The 16,609-nt window shown below is 41.7% G+C and overlaps 1 protein-coding gene across 1 annotated transcript; it reads right to left on the bottom strand.

Moving 5' to 3' along the window:
* Window positions 1–484: 484 nt before the first annotated feature.
* Window positions 485–15,680, bottom strand: LOC119737057 (dedicator of cytokinesis protein 3-like; the record flags this gene model as incomplete). The annotated part of the gene is given in 9 exon segments (XM_038211129.1): window positions 485–688; window positions 2,659–2,925; window positions 4,080–4,201; window positions 5,307–5,521; window positions 6,201–6,285; window positions 9,231–9,354; window positions 10,697–10,778; window positions 11,840–11,979; window positions 15,642–15,680. Coding segments are annotated over 9 exon segments (1,263 nt in total), but the record flags the coding sequence as incomplete, so codon positions are not given.
* Window positions 15,681–16,609: the final 929 nt, after the last annotated feature.

The following is a 16,609-nucleotide window of genomic DNA, read 5'->3' as shown; positions in this document are numbered from 1 at the left end:
AGCTGGAGGATTTTGCAGGATTCAGGCAGTGGTCACCTCTCCACGGACCATATTCAAGAAATAATGGAGGAATTTGCAGGATTGAGGCTATATGCTATTTTCCCATGAGGCCAATTGGAGGATTTTGCAGGATTGAGGCTACATCCTAGCAAAAAGGCCTAGGGAGTTAAGGTTAATGAAAGTTAAGGGTTGGTCGGGTCACCTGACGCCACCCGTCGTGTTTGGGGTTCACGACTTAATACGTCCTCCATGCGAACAAGGAATCACTCCATCGTCCTCCGACCACAAAAAATTAATAACAGTTGCAACATTTCATTCATAATTTCAACAACCGACGATCGGCACGCAACAAGTTTGGAAAGCTTACAGGCTGTCTGTCTGCACTGGACTTAGTTTGGTCAAGTTGACCACAGTCTCTGCACATTTTACCACAAAAAGTCCAACGCGGACACGGCTAATGAAAAACAAAACCCATAGATGCAAAACAGCAATGCTGATTTTAGGCCTTGGTCTTACCATTCTGCGTGAGCTTGGTGGAGCAGATGATGGTGCTGACTACCAGCGATTCCTTCATGTTCCTACTGTAGGTGTGGTTGCCGAACACCGGGGAAGCCCGGCTGGCGATCTCCTGGGTGCAGAACGGCAGGTTCAGGTACGACATGTCGCCGAAGTCCTGATTTTCAGAGCACTAAAAAAAACCAACAACAGTGAATAATCACGTTATTTTGGGCAGCATTTGAAGCAAGATAGACGAACAAGCTGAGGATACATGGGGGTACAATGGGGGTACAGAATGTATTATTAGTCTTTGACAAATGATGATATTAGACCATTATCATGTTGCGGCCATCTTGTTTTTTTTCCCCATTTAAATCAGAGTAACCAAAGCGAGGCTGGAAGGAAAAAGTCTGGTTCCTTTTTGCACAAAAACATTAAAATTCAGTAATGTTATTGGGTACAGGGAACATGACTGAAATGGTGGCAGCATGATAAAGGTCTATGAGGCCTAGAATCCATGTGTCCGTCATGCATTAAGTGCAGCTTGCAACTGCGTGTTGTGTGAAAATCAGTTGTTTGAAAAGCGACGCGCACACGTCCATGTATCGTTATTGTGCTATCCATACTGTGTTATCCGTTGAAATTATAAACATGTACGCTTCAGGTAGCAACTGAAACGGATGACACATACAATATGCATGGGATTTGTTGGCTACAACTTAAAGAAACGATGTAGTGGTGTGACACAAAGATGAACACTTATGGTTGCCTATAAAGCAAAGCAGTTTATACATATTATAAGTGCATCTGATTGAAACAAACTAGGGCCTGCCTTGATTTTAATTTTCAAATACTACATATTCATACCCTTTGTATTTTATTGAGAAGGTATGATCTTGTCAACGATTATTCTGTAAAAAAAGTGTGCTTTACCAAACTAATCCAAATCTGATTGAGGCTAGATTTTTCTACTTGCAAAACTACAGTGTGCTCTCTGTTTAAGCTTTTACGTCTGTCAAGTGTTCAGAGAAATACGTACACATGGATTTACAGAGTAGGCAGCACAGCTACGCAATTGGTAATACGCAAATCGATAACGAACACATGGATTTTCGGCCTAAGGCCAAAAAAAAAAAGTCTCCGGTTTCTGGTATGCGCGCGCATCGCCGTAGCCATGCGCGTCGGCAAAATGAAAAAGTTTTTTTTTTAATGAAAGATGATGTCTCAAAACCGCCAAACTCACTGGTTTGACTGGAATCCTGCTGCTGCACAATTTTAACGTGTTTTTAGATTGGGTTATGGTCGAGCATAAGCTTTATGTGGCCTCTCTGGACTCCCATATATTTGCACTAAGTTTAGTCGGGCACCATTTGCAGTCATCAGCCGACATTTGAAGCAAAAAAATCAGGTAAAAAAAAAAAAAAAGCCGCGTCGCCGCACCACTTTTTGGGCAAGCTCCATACCAGAAACCGTAGACTTTTTTTTTTGGCCTAAGGCAGTGACGACTGCCATTCTCACAGCGCTTAGGACCGAGTCCCACTGAGCTGACAGAGAGGAAGGCTTTTGTTTACATGGAGGATGAACCAGCCATTATTTCACATGGGTTACTAGGGTTGGCAGTGCATAAAGGGCATGCCTCTCAGCACAGAGGCCTGGGTTCGATTCCCGGCTCGGGTCATATGCGAGCCGAGTTGTTCATTGATTCTCTCCTGTGCCACGAGGGCTTTCCTCCGGGCTTACAGGTTTTCCTCCCTCCACCAAAAATCAACGCATTTGATCTGGCTGTGCTCCGTAGTACGACATGGGTTCGAGGTTGCTGCCTAGGGTGCCCTCACATGTCTTCGGCTCGGCCACTTTGTAGCTGCGTCCTTCTCAATTCCGCGAAAAGCTTCCCATATCCGGCGATCACTTGTCACCCCGAGCACAAACCCTATGGGACCCTGTGGAAAATGTCTAAGTGTTTTCTCAGTAAAAATTCAAAAATTTGTCCCTGCTTATTTAGACTTTTTAAGACATATTATCACTTTCTGATGGTTGATAGGTCATTAAAGGGAAAAATTACTGAAAGCCAGATATGGGAATCTTCCCAATTCCGCTTCCGCTGCGAGTAAGAACAATAACCCCCCCCCCCCCAAACGTTTATGAATCCTGCCCACTTACCTTGTAGACAAATAGCTCATGCTCACTGTCCTCCATAGTGGTCCCGTCTTCCTTCATCAACCTCATGAAGGCAATGGCAAACAGACTGCGCTCCCCGCGGGTGGTGGAGCAGTGACGACACTCCAGTCGGATGTGGGTATCCTTGAACATCTCCATGGGGATGCTGAGCCGGATGTTCTCCACCCAGTGGGGTTGGTTGGTGTGGTAGTAGATGGTGGACCGGTACTCGTCTGTCTCGTCCTCATCCCCGCCCAGCCAGATGCATTTCTGATGGAGACGTTAAAAAAGGCATTCAGTGGAACGCCGCTATAACAAACATCGTGGGATCCACAGAAAGCATTCAGAATAACGATAGTTCAATATAGCGATTTTGAACCGCAGGTACCCTCTTTTGACCAATAGTGACGTCACTGAATTGGCATTTCTCACATTCCGCCGCCGCACGAGGAGTTGTCACAAAACTTTAGCAACGGGTGGTTTTCCCTTTTATTCCTTGGGAAATCGTTCTTCAACATTCAAACACGATGTAACCATGGGTGGTTTGATGTTCGGGAACTAAAAGTAGCCCAAAAAGTGTTTAATACATGTACAACCGGTACTTTTTTTTGGGTTAATCTGTTGACTTTTTTCAACAACGATGTTTGATACGTTTTGTACATTAAAACCGGGAGCCAAGGATGATGTTCGGTATAGCCGAATGTTCGGTATAGCGGTGTTCGGTATCGCAGCGTTCCACTGTATATATGTTTTAAGAAAGGCATATACTTAGCCCAAGGTTTTCAAAAAAATTTCACTTGCTTTGTATCACACATTTTGATATTTCTGCAAGAAAACACTGACTAATGTTGAGCTGGAATCTCCGAAAGCAGGGACCCAAGAATCAGCCCCAGTGTAACTGTTGTTGGATTCACAATAGGACATGACGCAGCAAAGCTCGCCCGTCATACGATCCGAGTGCATAATTTTAGGCACAAAGTCCTTGAATTTCAAGTTTTAAAAATGCAAGCCATGAAACTATAAACTCATTATTAATTTTTTTTTTCCATATAAGCATGGCAGGTAAAAATACAAAGTGTTATACCCACGAGCTATCCGAGAATGTTGAGGAAATCGGACGCTTTCGGAAACTGGAGGAATTATTTTAGTCACATGACATTGGCGGCTGCCTGACCTAAGATTTGACAGAAATAGTCAGAATCTGTTGGTCTGGGAACCAGACTTTATGCACTGCATGACACTTTGGCCAGTAACCAGTTTTTGCTGAGCAGGTATTTCCTGTGCCTAACCAACGTTCTGTGCTAAGCAGGCCGGTGAAACTGATCCTAGTTCTCAGCAGATGTTTTGCTCAGCATGAAACTTTGCTTAGAAACTCATAAGCATCTCCATCAAGTTGAGTCGAGGATGCAACAAAACGTTCTTACCATCTTCTTGTTATTGCCATCTAGGACGTGCACAGTGACTTCCACATTCCGGCTGGCTGTCTTGCGCCCTCTCTCAAACTCTGCCCTGTCAAGCATCAGATACAGGTCATTCCTCACGTCGCCTGGTATAGGAGTACGAAAAGGGGAAAAGGAAAATAATGAATAGAATGAAAAACTCATAAAGGGACATATTAAACGACTTGCTTTGGCTTCGTCTTCCGCTTGATGACATTTTAGGCCCCCCACTTCGGGAACTCCAGCTACATTTTGGTACCTGTTATGCTTCAGGAACATTCAACCGGTTGATATGAAGACAAAAGTTGGAATATTATCGTTCAGTTTGCCTCTCAGTGATTCAGAGGTAGTAGGCAAATCCGAAGTCAAAGCCGAAGTAAAGGTTTCGAAAACCCCCATAGAGTTTCATTCACCCTAAGCCTTAAGGGTTCATTTGCATTATGCACCAAAACGGTTACTGAAGTAAATTTAAATGATATTTTAATCAAAAAATCACATTTTTAAGATGCGACAAGAGGAAAATGAAGAAAGAGGAAAATGAAAAATCCCTGAAATGATGGAAGTTTGGGAGCTGCAGCGCCCAATGCGTACCTAAGGTTATTTGTTGAAGTTAACGGCACAGCTAACACGAGCCACGGATGGGCCCAGTTTCATTTTTATGGGGGCAAAAATGCATTAATAGTTATTGCAAAAGAAGTTGTTTTATATGGCTTGGGGACGGATGCCTTTAGCCCTCATCCTCCAGGGTATTTTGGATAGAAAACCTGCCAAACACAGCAACATGCAATGCTTGTCTAAGTGACAAGCCTGCTCAGTGCAGCAAGATCCATCAGGTCAAAAGCTGTGGTCATCAAATGCAGCAGGATACAACTGTGGCATTGTTCTATGGGACTAGCTCTCATTGTCCCAAAAGCGGCCGTTCATGCACTGTTGTTGGTAGCTGAATGCATCAAAGTGCACCAGACTTTTCCACCTGATGTACTGTGTTGCATCTGGCAAGGTTAGGGATAAGGGCCCCGGAAAATGTTTGCAATTTCCGCAACTTTTGCAATTTGTTGCACAAGTTAAGGGACAAAAATGGGAAAAAAGTAGGACAAGTGATCTGTGTCGCCTTTTCCGCGGTCGATCCCTATATGTCTCACCAAAAATCCGGAAATCCGGAGAAATCTCACCCCAAGGTGAACAAAAGCGAACATCACAATGAGTACTTACCGGGCATGATGACATCAGAGAAGCCGAGCTTGCGCGTGGTAGAGACACGAAACAGCAGCGGCATGTCCCGTTTGAGCTGGTCAAAGTTGCCGTGAAGCATGCGCAGACACAGCGAGATGCCTATATTGGTGGTGCTGGTCGTGCCCGTCTTGTGGGCGTGCTTGCGGATGATGTTCTCGTGTAGCTGGTAAAACTCCGCCTCTGCTGATCCCTGACTGTAGGTTTACATCGAATTAAACAAACAAAACGTAAACAAAAATAAAGAAACAAAATTAAACGAACAAAATAAACAAAGAAAAAAAAGGAGAAGAAATTAACACCGAATAATTTGATTGCGGTACCCGCTGCTACATGTATCAGATTGGAACCAGCCAACCGATCCCACAAGCTCGGTGGTCGAGTGGCAAGACGTCTGCACTAGAAAGCAGGAGGTCGTGGGCTCGAGTCCCACCCGAGTGATTTTATCCAACTTTCATTCGGGAGGTAACACACTGAGTATACAGTGAGGGGCAAAACCTACTATTGATTTACATCATCCAACTATGACTGGACTGTATTGAATATTCAAGCATTTCAAATTTTGATTGATTATTTAAATATATTTGAATATCTGGAATATTTTGATTGATTATTTGAATATTTGGAAATAAGACACAGAATTTTGATTTAATTAAAAACATAAAATTCAGTTCTATAAAAGAAAATGAATGAAGAGGCCAAATCACTTTTTTCCTGGGGGGGATGTTGTTCGTTATCATTGCTTGTTACTCTAACTTGCTACTTTATGCATATTTTTTTAAGGGGGGGGGGAAAAGGGCCCCAAAAAATTATCTTCTTTTTAATTTGCACTGCTTAAACAAACTCTTCATGCATTTGAGATTGCAAACAACTTACTAAATCTTCATGACAGTGTCAACTTCCTTGGTTGAAGACGACATGTCATGGAATGGTTCTGTCAAAACAGTCGCCAGGCTGTACACTGTGTAAAATAGAAGAGACAAATGATCAAAAGAGCTCGTTCGTCGATTCTTAAAAATGAAAAAAAAAACAACAGGGTATCCTTGATTTTACAATGAACTCTGTTTTTTTCCCACCAATTTTAAGTCATCTCTTTAACCCTAACCCCCTTGAGTGATTTACTAGGAACCTCCCTCACTCCTGCAAATTCCAACACCATGTGGTAAACACTACACCCAAACTGTTGGACTCTGATTATGGTGGTATGATTACCCCATGCAAAGCATAATCAGTTTACTAGTGCGGTCCTCACTCCAACATATTCCAACAAACCCGGGTGTTGCAGTTTGACTGAATAGGGATTGTTAGGGTTAAGGATCGCCCGCATTCTAAAAATGTAATACGAACATTTTTAACAGGCTCCCAACAGGGATGTAGTCGAGTCCTCCACAAGTCCCAGCAAGTCCATCACAAGTCCTCCTGTCCACATTCAACTCACAAGCCACTCCGATGATCTTTGACAATGGCACTCCTTTGTTATTGTTCATCCACAGTTACTTGTGACTGGACTTGTGACATGCCTTGTGGTTTACTTGTGACTGGACTTGTGATGGACTCAACTACATCCCGGGGGCAAATAGCCTTAGCCTGGAAAGCTCTAAGCTCCATGAATTCAGTCTGAGAAAGTCAAATGGAGCAAAAGCTGAAGCTTAGATTGTTCTTGAGTCAGTCCTGCTCTATGGCTGTGAGGCCTGGACGTTGACCAAACGCCTTGAGAAAAGGCTAGATGGGTGCTTTACCAGAATGATAAGAGTGGAAAAAAGGGTTAACTGGTCAATGCACCTGACTATTAACCAGGATCTGTATGGTGCACTACTACACCTCATAAATATTCATGACCAAATTGGAGCACATCATTGGCCGATTCCGCCGCGCGTCTGGGAAGTAAAAATGATACGCGCCCAGTTGACGTCATCCCGGTGAGTATCCAGCTGCGCTGCCGTGCGGTATTTTTTCTGGTAGCACCAAAAAATTTCCTCTGGAACTCGCCTCGCAGACATGTAGTCCGTGGCATGTAATCCTTACGGGACCAGTCTGTTATTGTATTCCTTGTAAAAACTGCAGTTAAGACACATTAACATTGACTGACGAAGGACTTGATTATCTTGTGCTGAATAAAGATGCAAAATCTACGAAGGCCGTTTTCGACAAGGCAGTGAGGCTACTAAAAGGGCATTGAGGCTACTAAATATTTATGAGGTGAAGTAAAACAAATACAGCATGGTATATTTCTTCCCCTCAAACCATGCTGTATTTGTATACCGGTACTACCAATCAGGGCAAGGAGACTAAGATTTGCGGGGCACTGTCACAGGCATCCTGAGCTTGCTGTCAGCAGCCTGGTGCTCTCTGGACTCCCTCCCATGACAGACGATCCACAGAAAACCGAATACCACCTATGTGGGCAGCATTTGTCATGATACAGGCTTCCTAAAAGAAAAACTACCAGCTGCTATGGGGGACAGGGAACAATGGAGAGCCATTATCCAGCAGATAATGCTGACTTAAGCAAGTAAGCAAGCTCATCCCCAACTGCCAAACACTGAAAATGTCCCTCCATTAATTTGTTACTGAATCCGACATTGTAGGAATGAACGAACAATGACTCTAATCGTCAGGGGTGTGATCGGACAAAAATGAAAAATCCACGAACCTCGGTTGACATGTATACATGTACATGTACATGTATTATTGTACATGTACATGTATTATTGTACATGTATTATTGTACATGTACTTGTATAGATGGGAAAGATTTCCATATACGAAGTTCACTCAACACCCTGTGTACAAACCCTATGAGATTGGACTGAAAAATTCTAAGTGTTTTCTAAGAAAATGCTTGTATTGTCTCACTGCTCAAATTGACTTTGATGACATGAAATTGCTATCTGGGGGCTTGTTAGTCAATACAGAGGAAAATTAGTGAACTTCGTATATGGGAATCTTTCCGTGTAGATGTACATGTATACATAATATACATGCACATATGTCCATATATAGGGCATTTACATTTTATGTAGGCCTACTGTAATTTCTGTAATGTTTGCAAATTTTGTCGCTTCAGTAAAGAAAACAAATGGGGGAAAATTAGGAAAAAATGTCTGTTCATTAAATAATATAATCCATATGTGATTGATTCAATAATGTCTTTTTCTGTGCGTGATGTTATTACTTTTGCATGTTTGCAGAGAGAAAGAAACGATTCACCAAAAAAAATATGAACGGTGCTTAAAAAGTTTAAATAGTAGGCCTAGGCTTAATCTTACTTTAAACTCCAGTCCCAGGCTTCCAAAACATTTTTGAAATTTTGTGTTGGTGGTGGCTATTTTTCAAAGCACTACTGCAGTTCAAACTTATTTCCATCCAGAGTGGCACTTTATTACCAATTCTTCCAACCATACTCTTAAATTCCTTGACAAAATCGAGGCAATATTGACTCCAACGTGTTTGCGAATTGCTAGCTCACGATCGTCACTGCACAATACATGCACAATAAACACACATCCACACGCAGTACACAAACACGAGGTGCAAACCCATTGAAAATTATTTTTAGTCTGGTCCTTATGTACTCCACTGCGCACACTGCATTGATGTCTATCAGGTTCTTGACCGCACTGCTTATTAGACTTGTGTCACCAGTCCATCCATTATCGTAAATTAGGGCCTATTTCTCCAGAAGTTTTTGGGCGATATCACGGAAACAGAAAACGTTGGAAATCCGGAATCCGCATAAAATTCCGGAAATCCGCATAAAATTCCGCAGACGTTAGACTAAAAATCCGGAAATCCGGAAAAATCACACCCTTGAATCGTACAATGGCCCTGCATTAAATACCCCCCCCCTTCCGACTCTAGCCCCTCCTCTTCCAATGTTCTTCACTTGAATAAACGTTAACTTACCGCCGCAACCGTAAGGTCTTCTGAAGTTGGAGGCATGCTTCTTGTTTGTGGACAGCATGGATCCTACCCGGATGATGTGGCAGGTTAGGTACAGGTCCCTGCCCAAGTCCTTGTTGCTTAAATCCTGAAGAAAAAAAACACCGAGAACATCGAGACAAAATAACAAAATGCTTGTCTTGTTTTTTTGTTTTTTTTTAAATGGATTGTTGCAGGATGTGAACTCACAACCGACAAAATACCTGAACAGTGGACTACTGACTTGGCTTTCTCACCATGTGGTGCCAATCCTTTTCAAACTTGCGTTTGAGAGTCATGCCAAATCAATTTATTCCTTAGATTAAAATTTATTCAGTAATCAATACATAAAGTTCTCCTGTCTGAAATCAAATTCTATTTGGTCTACTCAAGTTTCTCCTGATATCTTTTGGGTTTGTGCATTTCTGGAACATTTACAAATACCTGGAACAAACTCTCGGTATGGTAGACACTACAAGAGAAAAAATTATGGCAAGGATCGAAGCAGGCTGGAAGAGCTTTGGAATGTACAAAGACGTTTTAACATTTTTAACCAATGTCACTTCCACGCAGTGTGAACAACCAATGCATTCTAACATCCATGACCTATGGAGACTAAACACCGCCAAAGAGCTAAATCAAAAGCTGATCAAGGGTCCAGTCAAGGATATAATTGAGGTCAGAGAGACAAAATGTAGGTTGGCAGGACATGTAGCAAGAATTCAAGACAACACCAGTAAAGAGCTAACAGGTGGACTAAAAAACTGACAGATTGACAACCACGAACAGGCAAACGAAGAAAAGGACAAAAAAGAAGACGGAGAGATGACATCCCAACACACATGGGTACGGCTACATGGACAAGACTGCCTAGACAGAGAGAGGAATGGTGCATTCATGAGGAGGGCTTCGTCCAACAAATTGATGGACTCTAGCCTCATGATGATGATGATTCCTGGAACGTCAATCTGAACTGCGTGTTACTTCGTTCTTTCTTAAACTTGAATTGTGAGAAATGAAGCACAGTTCAATAAGTGGAAAGAAATCCAGAGAGAACAGTATGACCAAGTAAAATCCATGGATTCATTGGAGGAGTAAAAACCCAATCAGGAATACTGGCCCAGGTAGGAATTTAGGTCATCAGAGTTGGAGACGCAAGACGCATCGTATTACTTGGCAAGCAATAAGGTGTTATTGTCCAGCCACAGCCAAAAAAAAAAATCCACTGAAATAAACATAATTTTCACGATTTCAGAATGAAACTGTGGCAGTGCGGAAAATGTTGCATACATTTTCTGCGCAGGTACGGCCTACATACATGTATCACTAATAATGTGGTGACAAAAAATTACGTCTACAGTAGTACAAATACTTACTGTCGCTACTCACTTCAAAAACCAAGTATCAAGTATTTGGCTCGGGGAAATTGCCATAATCCAAGGAGTACTTACACAGAATATCGTGCACTGGTTGCCGATCTTTTCAAAGTTGTTCGGCACCCCCTGCTTGTTGAACTTGGCAAGATAGCGCTCGCTGGAAACAAAAGAAACCAGAAATACTCCAGTCAAATCAAATCACTTACTAATCCAGAGCTGTTTGAAGTTGCGGTATCAGCGTTAGATACGCAGCTTGTCTTGGGACGTTTCCATTCTGATGATTCTTCGTCACTTAGGTTTTTCTGTGTGCTGCATTTGCCTAACCCTGCTGCATTACTTTTTTTTTCAGAACATACTTTCTACTTGCAATACAGTAGTATCATTTACTTTTCTCTTAACCAGTTTGCGCCAGAGATCGTGTATACACGCAAAAGTTTTGCGGTATTCAGAACGAATGACAGATAAACACGCAGGGAGCAAGGCCGGATATATCTGTCAGCGACCCGCTCCAGCGAGCCAGGCTGGAAATATGAGTGTGCTGCCCGAGGGTGATGGCTTCAACCTGCCTTGCTTGAGGTCGAGTGAAAAGTAATCCCATGCCTCATTCCGTTCTTGTCAAAACAATTCCAGCATGAACTGGTTAAAAGCTGGTTTATATTTTACACAAATGCAAATTGAATTTGACTTCATGAAACACTTGCAATGGCACTCGCCAGATTTGAAACATATTCAAGTTTTGCAATTTGGCAATGCAGGACAGCAGAACTTCACAATGACACTATGGGGTCGACAATTGATTGTTTGGTAAAGCAGTAGCTTGCTACAGCAATTTCCTGTCCCAAAGTTTGTATAATGAACAATTGCATAAAGCAGATGTATATTGATGTTTCTAAAAGGGGAATCACAAATTTGCATGAACTTTCATCTCCAGTATGATCTAGTCTTCACTCATAGTGGTGCCCACTGCTATATCAGATTCGAACCATCCAACTGACCCCCGCAAGCTCGGTGGTAGAGGTGTAAGACCCCTGCTCTAGTAAGCACGTTGTTCGTTCCAAGTTCCACCCAAGTAAGCATGCATTTTTTTGGCAAACCCTCGGACAACATCGAGTATACAGTGGTTCTAAAAATATGTCAGTGAAGGGGAACAAAAATATTGAACTTGACCCATTGATAAGAAAGAGTCATGCCTCGCAGGAGTGGACAAGCCTGCCTCACCTGATAAACTTGTTGTTCTTGGCGTCGTACAGTGCGAAGAAGGCCTGGGCTTCATCCCCGGTGCAGCAGCCAAAGTTCTTGAGTTGTAAGTGGATGTGATGAGTAAAGGTGGCCGTTGTTTCCACGGCTCTCACTTCCGTCTGTCAGAGTAATCAAAACGCCAAGTCAGAAATTGGACTGTCCCCGCTCCCTATAAATTATAGGGACGGGTAGCTACTTCCCATTTAAAGCCATTGATTGGATCACCTTTGCGCGTGCGCAACAAGATTGGTTTCTTTTTTAAACGATTTTCACAGCTTTGTGCATGGATGGTACTTGAACACATGGCCATCAGAAAAGTGACTCTAATCACAACCAGTGGGCAAAATAGCCAGTGTCATCATGAAGGCCACTTTCAAGCAATTCAGCTTGGTTCTTGGTTGGTTCTTCTCCTAAATACTCCACGTGGGAGTTTATACAGGAGGCCAGAAACACCGGGGCAAACCCCTTCTCTTAGCGATAAGTGTTTACTGGGTTCTTTTACGTGCATTTATACAACACACGGGACCTACGGCTTAACGTCCCATCCGAAGGACGAAGCAATAATGGTTAAGTGCCTTGCTTAAGAGCACAAGTGTCCGCCGGCGGGCTCGAACCCACGTCACTGCATAGGTTTTGAATAATACTGAAACTTAGTGCCCTCTCTTTATTGATAGTTGCCAGAGACACTTCAAATTCAGTGAAAATTGAAGCTCATCACTACACAAACTTCACATTCGTAGCCTTGTCGCCATTTTGCAATAGGCTGGTTCCGCGCAAACATTATCGTTGTGATTTTGTATTCAGGGGGCAGGAGTCAGACTTAGGCTAGTTCTGCATATAATCTGCATGTAGGAAAACCTCCAGGATTCATTGCCCGCTACCTCTCCCTACATTTGAAGTTCAAAGGACAAAGGAGGAACCGGGAACTAGTCTAATCAGCAATGTTAAATCACTTTTTTTCAGTTCCAAGAGACAAACTATATTAAACGAAATGGTAGAACTGCACGTTCCATTCAAGTTATAACTTGTTGTTAATAAGATTCACGGCCAATATGACCAAAACAATTGTGCTTTCTGCACTAAGTTTGCAAAGTGGCAAGTTCAAAAGTAAGTGGCTACGGCTGGCAGAAACACAAGGGTCTATGGAAAGTGGATTGGGCGGCTTCCATTGGTGCACGTGTAATTGCTAGCCACAGCCGGGTGATTCTGATGCAGTCTGAGCTTCCTAAACCAAACCTTGTGAGATCTTTCAAACATGACTAAGAAGTGGTCTCTTTTACACAAGCCATCAGTTTTGTTTATAGGGCCGGATAATAATGATGTTGAAGTACCACATGACCATCCGGGTTCCCCATGATCGGCCACCATTGTAGTAGGCAAGCGTTTGGCTAGCAACCACGTTGTGCATTTGTAAACTAGACAGCATACAAATATAACATGGTTTGAGGGTGGACAGTCGATATTCGCTCCACTCGGTATTGGAAGTTGCCGAGGGAACTAGTTTGTCAACTTCCAATACCGAGTGGAGCTAATATCGACTGTCCACCCGAAATAAATCATGTTATATTTGTTTTACTATAACTCATACTTATTCAGTTGCCATTTTTTTTATATATAATTATGCACCTAAAACTAAATTTTTCGGAGAAACTTGTACAGCGTACCAAAAGAATATTGTTGCTCAACTTCACTAGTTTGGTTTGTTTGCAACACAGTAACTACAATTGTAAATAAAGTTGTTTGTGTACAACTTTCTTTTGTCCATAAATTCTTTATTGTCCATAAATTTTCTCCAGTCCGGCATTTATATAATTTACGCGAACCGTGCAACCAAGCATCTCTCCTGGGCACTGTTCGCGCGTGCGTACTACACCCATGCGACAGTTCCTCGATTGCTTTGTAAAGCGCATGCGTAGTAGACTGTTGCATGGGTAACCCGTGCGACAGTCTACTACGCATGTGTATTTAGCCTGTGCGAGAATCCTCGCGCACGCGTGTTTGGTAAACAGCAAGAATAACACCTGGCACGTGATAGTGAATTGACCAGTGAGAGTTTTGGCTCTTGATCATAGTATGTATGAGGTGATCATGAATATGTATGAGGTATAGTAAAAGGGCTTATTTTCACATTAAGTAACCACAAATTCTTTATCAAATGGCATAATGGTCACTACCAGTGCTGTGAATGGTTGTGATTGTGCAGACCCAGCACTAGGTGTTAGCTATTAAACATAAATGTGAATATTTAAATGGAAATTTGACCCCAAAAAGAGAGAAAGTTTGCTCGATGTCCTGCCACACACCTGTGAGTCGGGGGCGAATTGCTCGCCAGGTGACATCCCAAGCAGCCCTCCGGCATCAACAAACCCCTTACCGCCGACAAATACATACACACATACAGGCAGACACCACAGCACACACACACAGACACAAGGGAGACCGGTCAGGGTGAGACAGCACCGGTGGGGATAAACACAATGAAACAATTTCAAAGGTGATGGGTTTGGGTGCAAAGTGTGGGATTGAGGGACGTGAGGGAAAATCAGATTACGGCTCTCTGGTTCTTTGCACAGACCATTTTGAATGCCCTTTGCTGGTTTTTTTAGTCTCATCATATTTTTAATGAGGTCAATGCTCAGTGCCAATGTCATTACAAATATATACAAATGTATTTTGAGTCTGATGCTGAGCTGGGCACTGAAATGATAATCACTGATAACCGAACAAAGTTTGGAATTAAAACGTTATTCTTTTGTAATTCAATCACCCTTTTTTCTCTCTCATACAAGTACAGTAGCTTGTCAAAAGTGACGTTATCAACATATCACTTTCAATTTCATCTGTCACTGGCACAATTTCCAACAGCCGACAGCTGTTGAATGTTTGGACATTTTTTGAAACAGTTTGGAAATGCACATTTTGTATGTTTTGGAAGTTCACAGCAAAGACAAAATGGAACGGCCTGCCAGTAAGGAGTGCACATACATACATGTACATAAACACAAATAAACAAAGACCGTGTAAATCATGTTTGAAGCTTTGCCTTTGCATGGCGGGGGTGATAAAAGAGGGAAACTAGCTTGCAGGTTTACCTGGGAAAAATATCTCTTTCGTGATGAAGTGATTAAGCTTTTGCAATGATCAATTCACCCAATAACCAGTGGTTAAATTACATTCATTTCTTGATTTCTTCTAAATGACAGTTGGCCATATTGAATTTGAAAGTGAGGTAAAATCTTAATTTTTGGAACTTGCAAGCAAGTTAATTACTAATTTATTCCAGTCTGCTTCAATGAATAATTCAAAATTTGTAATTATACATTCCTTAATGTTTAAAGCCAGATTTGAAAAAATAATGACAGTAAAATAAGGCTGCATTATGCCTGCATAAGTAGTCTGGCGCCTTCCCATTCAACAGTTAACAATTAATGAAATAGATTCAAGGAACTCGACAAAAATGGTCGACTCGTGCATAAGGCCCATTGACCTATCGCTGTTTTCGAGTTAGCCATGCCCTTTACATGTAGATAACCCCATGGAGTTTTTGTACACTAACTTTTCTTTGTCTCAGATTTTGTGCATTCCGCATCCATTTGTATATCATGTAATTGGACAATATTTCACAAGCTGCGTTGACGCGATTCTTACATGATTCTATCGCAATAGGTCAATATTTTCACTGGGTGTTAAGTACCAGTAAAACCTTAACCTAAGTAAGCTTTTTTGATAATAATTCGATCGATGACTTTTGGGATTAATGCAAATTATCCTATATGTTCACCTGTGCCGTCTTGGTAGTCTGCTCAACACTCTTGGTATGCTGTTACAAAATGAAAAAATTCAGAAGTCAGTCATCTCATAGAAACAAGATATCTCTCTCTCCTTAAAGGAAAGTAGCAAAAGAAGCAGACAATTCTGAAAACTTTGGGTTTTGTTGTTATTCCTTTTATATTGATAAGGTAGAAATTTGGAACATTCCAGCTGTCACCAAATGAGATTATTCTTTCCATTGTACAAATGATAAACAGTATTGCGGCCAAAATAGAAGTTTTGAAATTATTCTTTCCATTGCACGAACTTGAAACGTTCATTATTTGTTTCATACAACACCTGGATACATGTAAATCCTTGTCATCTGATTGGTCAAATCCGCCATAAGTGTGACCGTGGAATGGAACTTATTTACCAATGAATGGAACTATTTTGACTATGCAGCCGCGCTGGAACGAATACTTTAATGACACGTGATCAACAACCAACCAATCAGATGACAGGGATTTATATACAGGTATTGTACAGGGTGGTGCAAAAAGAAGGAAAACCACTTTTGACAGCAATTTTCACCTACGTGTTGAGCATATTTCAAAAATTTAATTCAATGGTATTAAAATATTGATCTTTAAACATAAGTGAAGAAAAAATGATTGCAAATGCATATTTTGTCTCTGCGATATGGCATTTTAAAAGTTCCATGTGCCAAACCTGTTTGTCCATGGATAGCTTAATGCCATCTGCTTGACTGAGCTCCGGAGCTTGATTTGAAGACAAAAAAACTACACTAGAGTTACACGTGGACAACAGTGATTTTGGTGACTTGTATTCAATGAAGCATAATAACACTATTCTTGCGATTTTGTAAAGATTGTTTTTCGCCATGTACCGTTGAAGAGCAATACTTCACTAACTTATAAAATCAAAACAGTTCAAATAAGTTAAGTAAGTAGGTTAAAATTCCTGTCAAAAGTGGGT

The sequence above is a fragment of the Patiria miniata genome, unplaced genomic scaffold (assembly GCF_015706575.1).
Source record: "Patiria miniata isolate m_02_andy unplaced genomic scaffold, ASM1570657v1 HiC_scaffold_3, whole genome shotgun sequence".
NCBI classification, from domain to species: domain Eukaryota; kingdom Metazoa; phylum Echinodermata; class Asteroidea; order Valvatida; family Asterinidae; genus Patiria; species Patiria miniata.
This window is presented reverse-complemented; position numbering and strand designations above follow the sequence as displayed.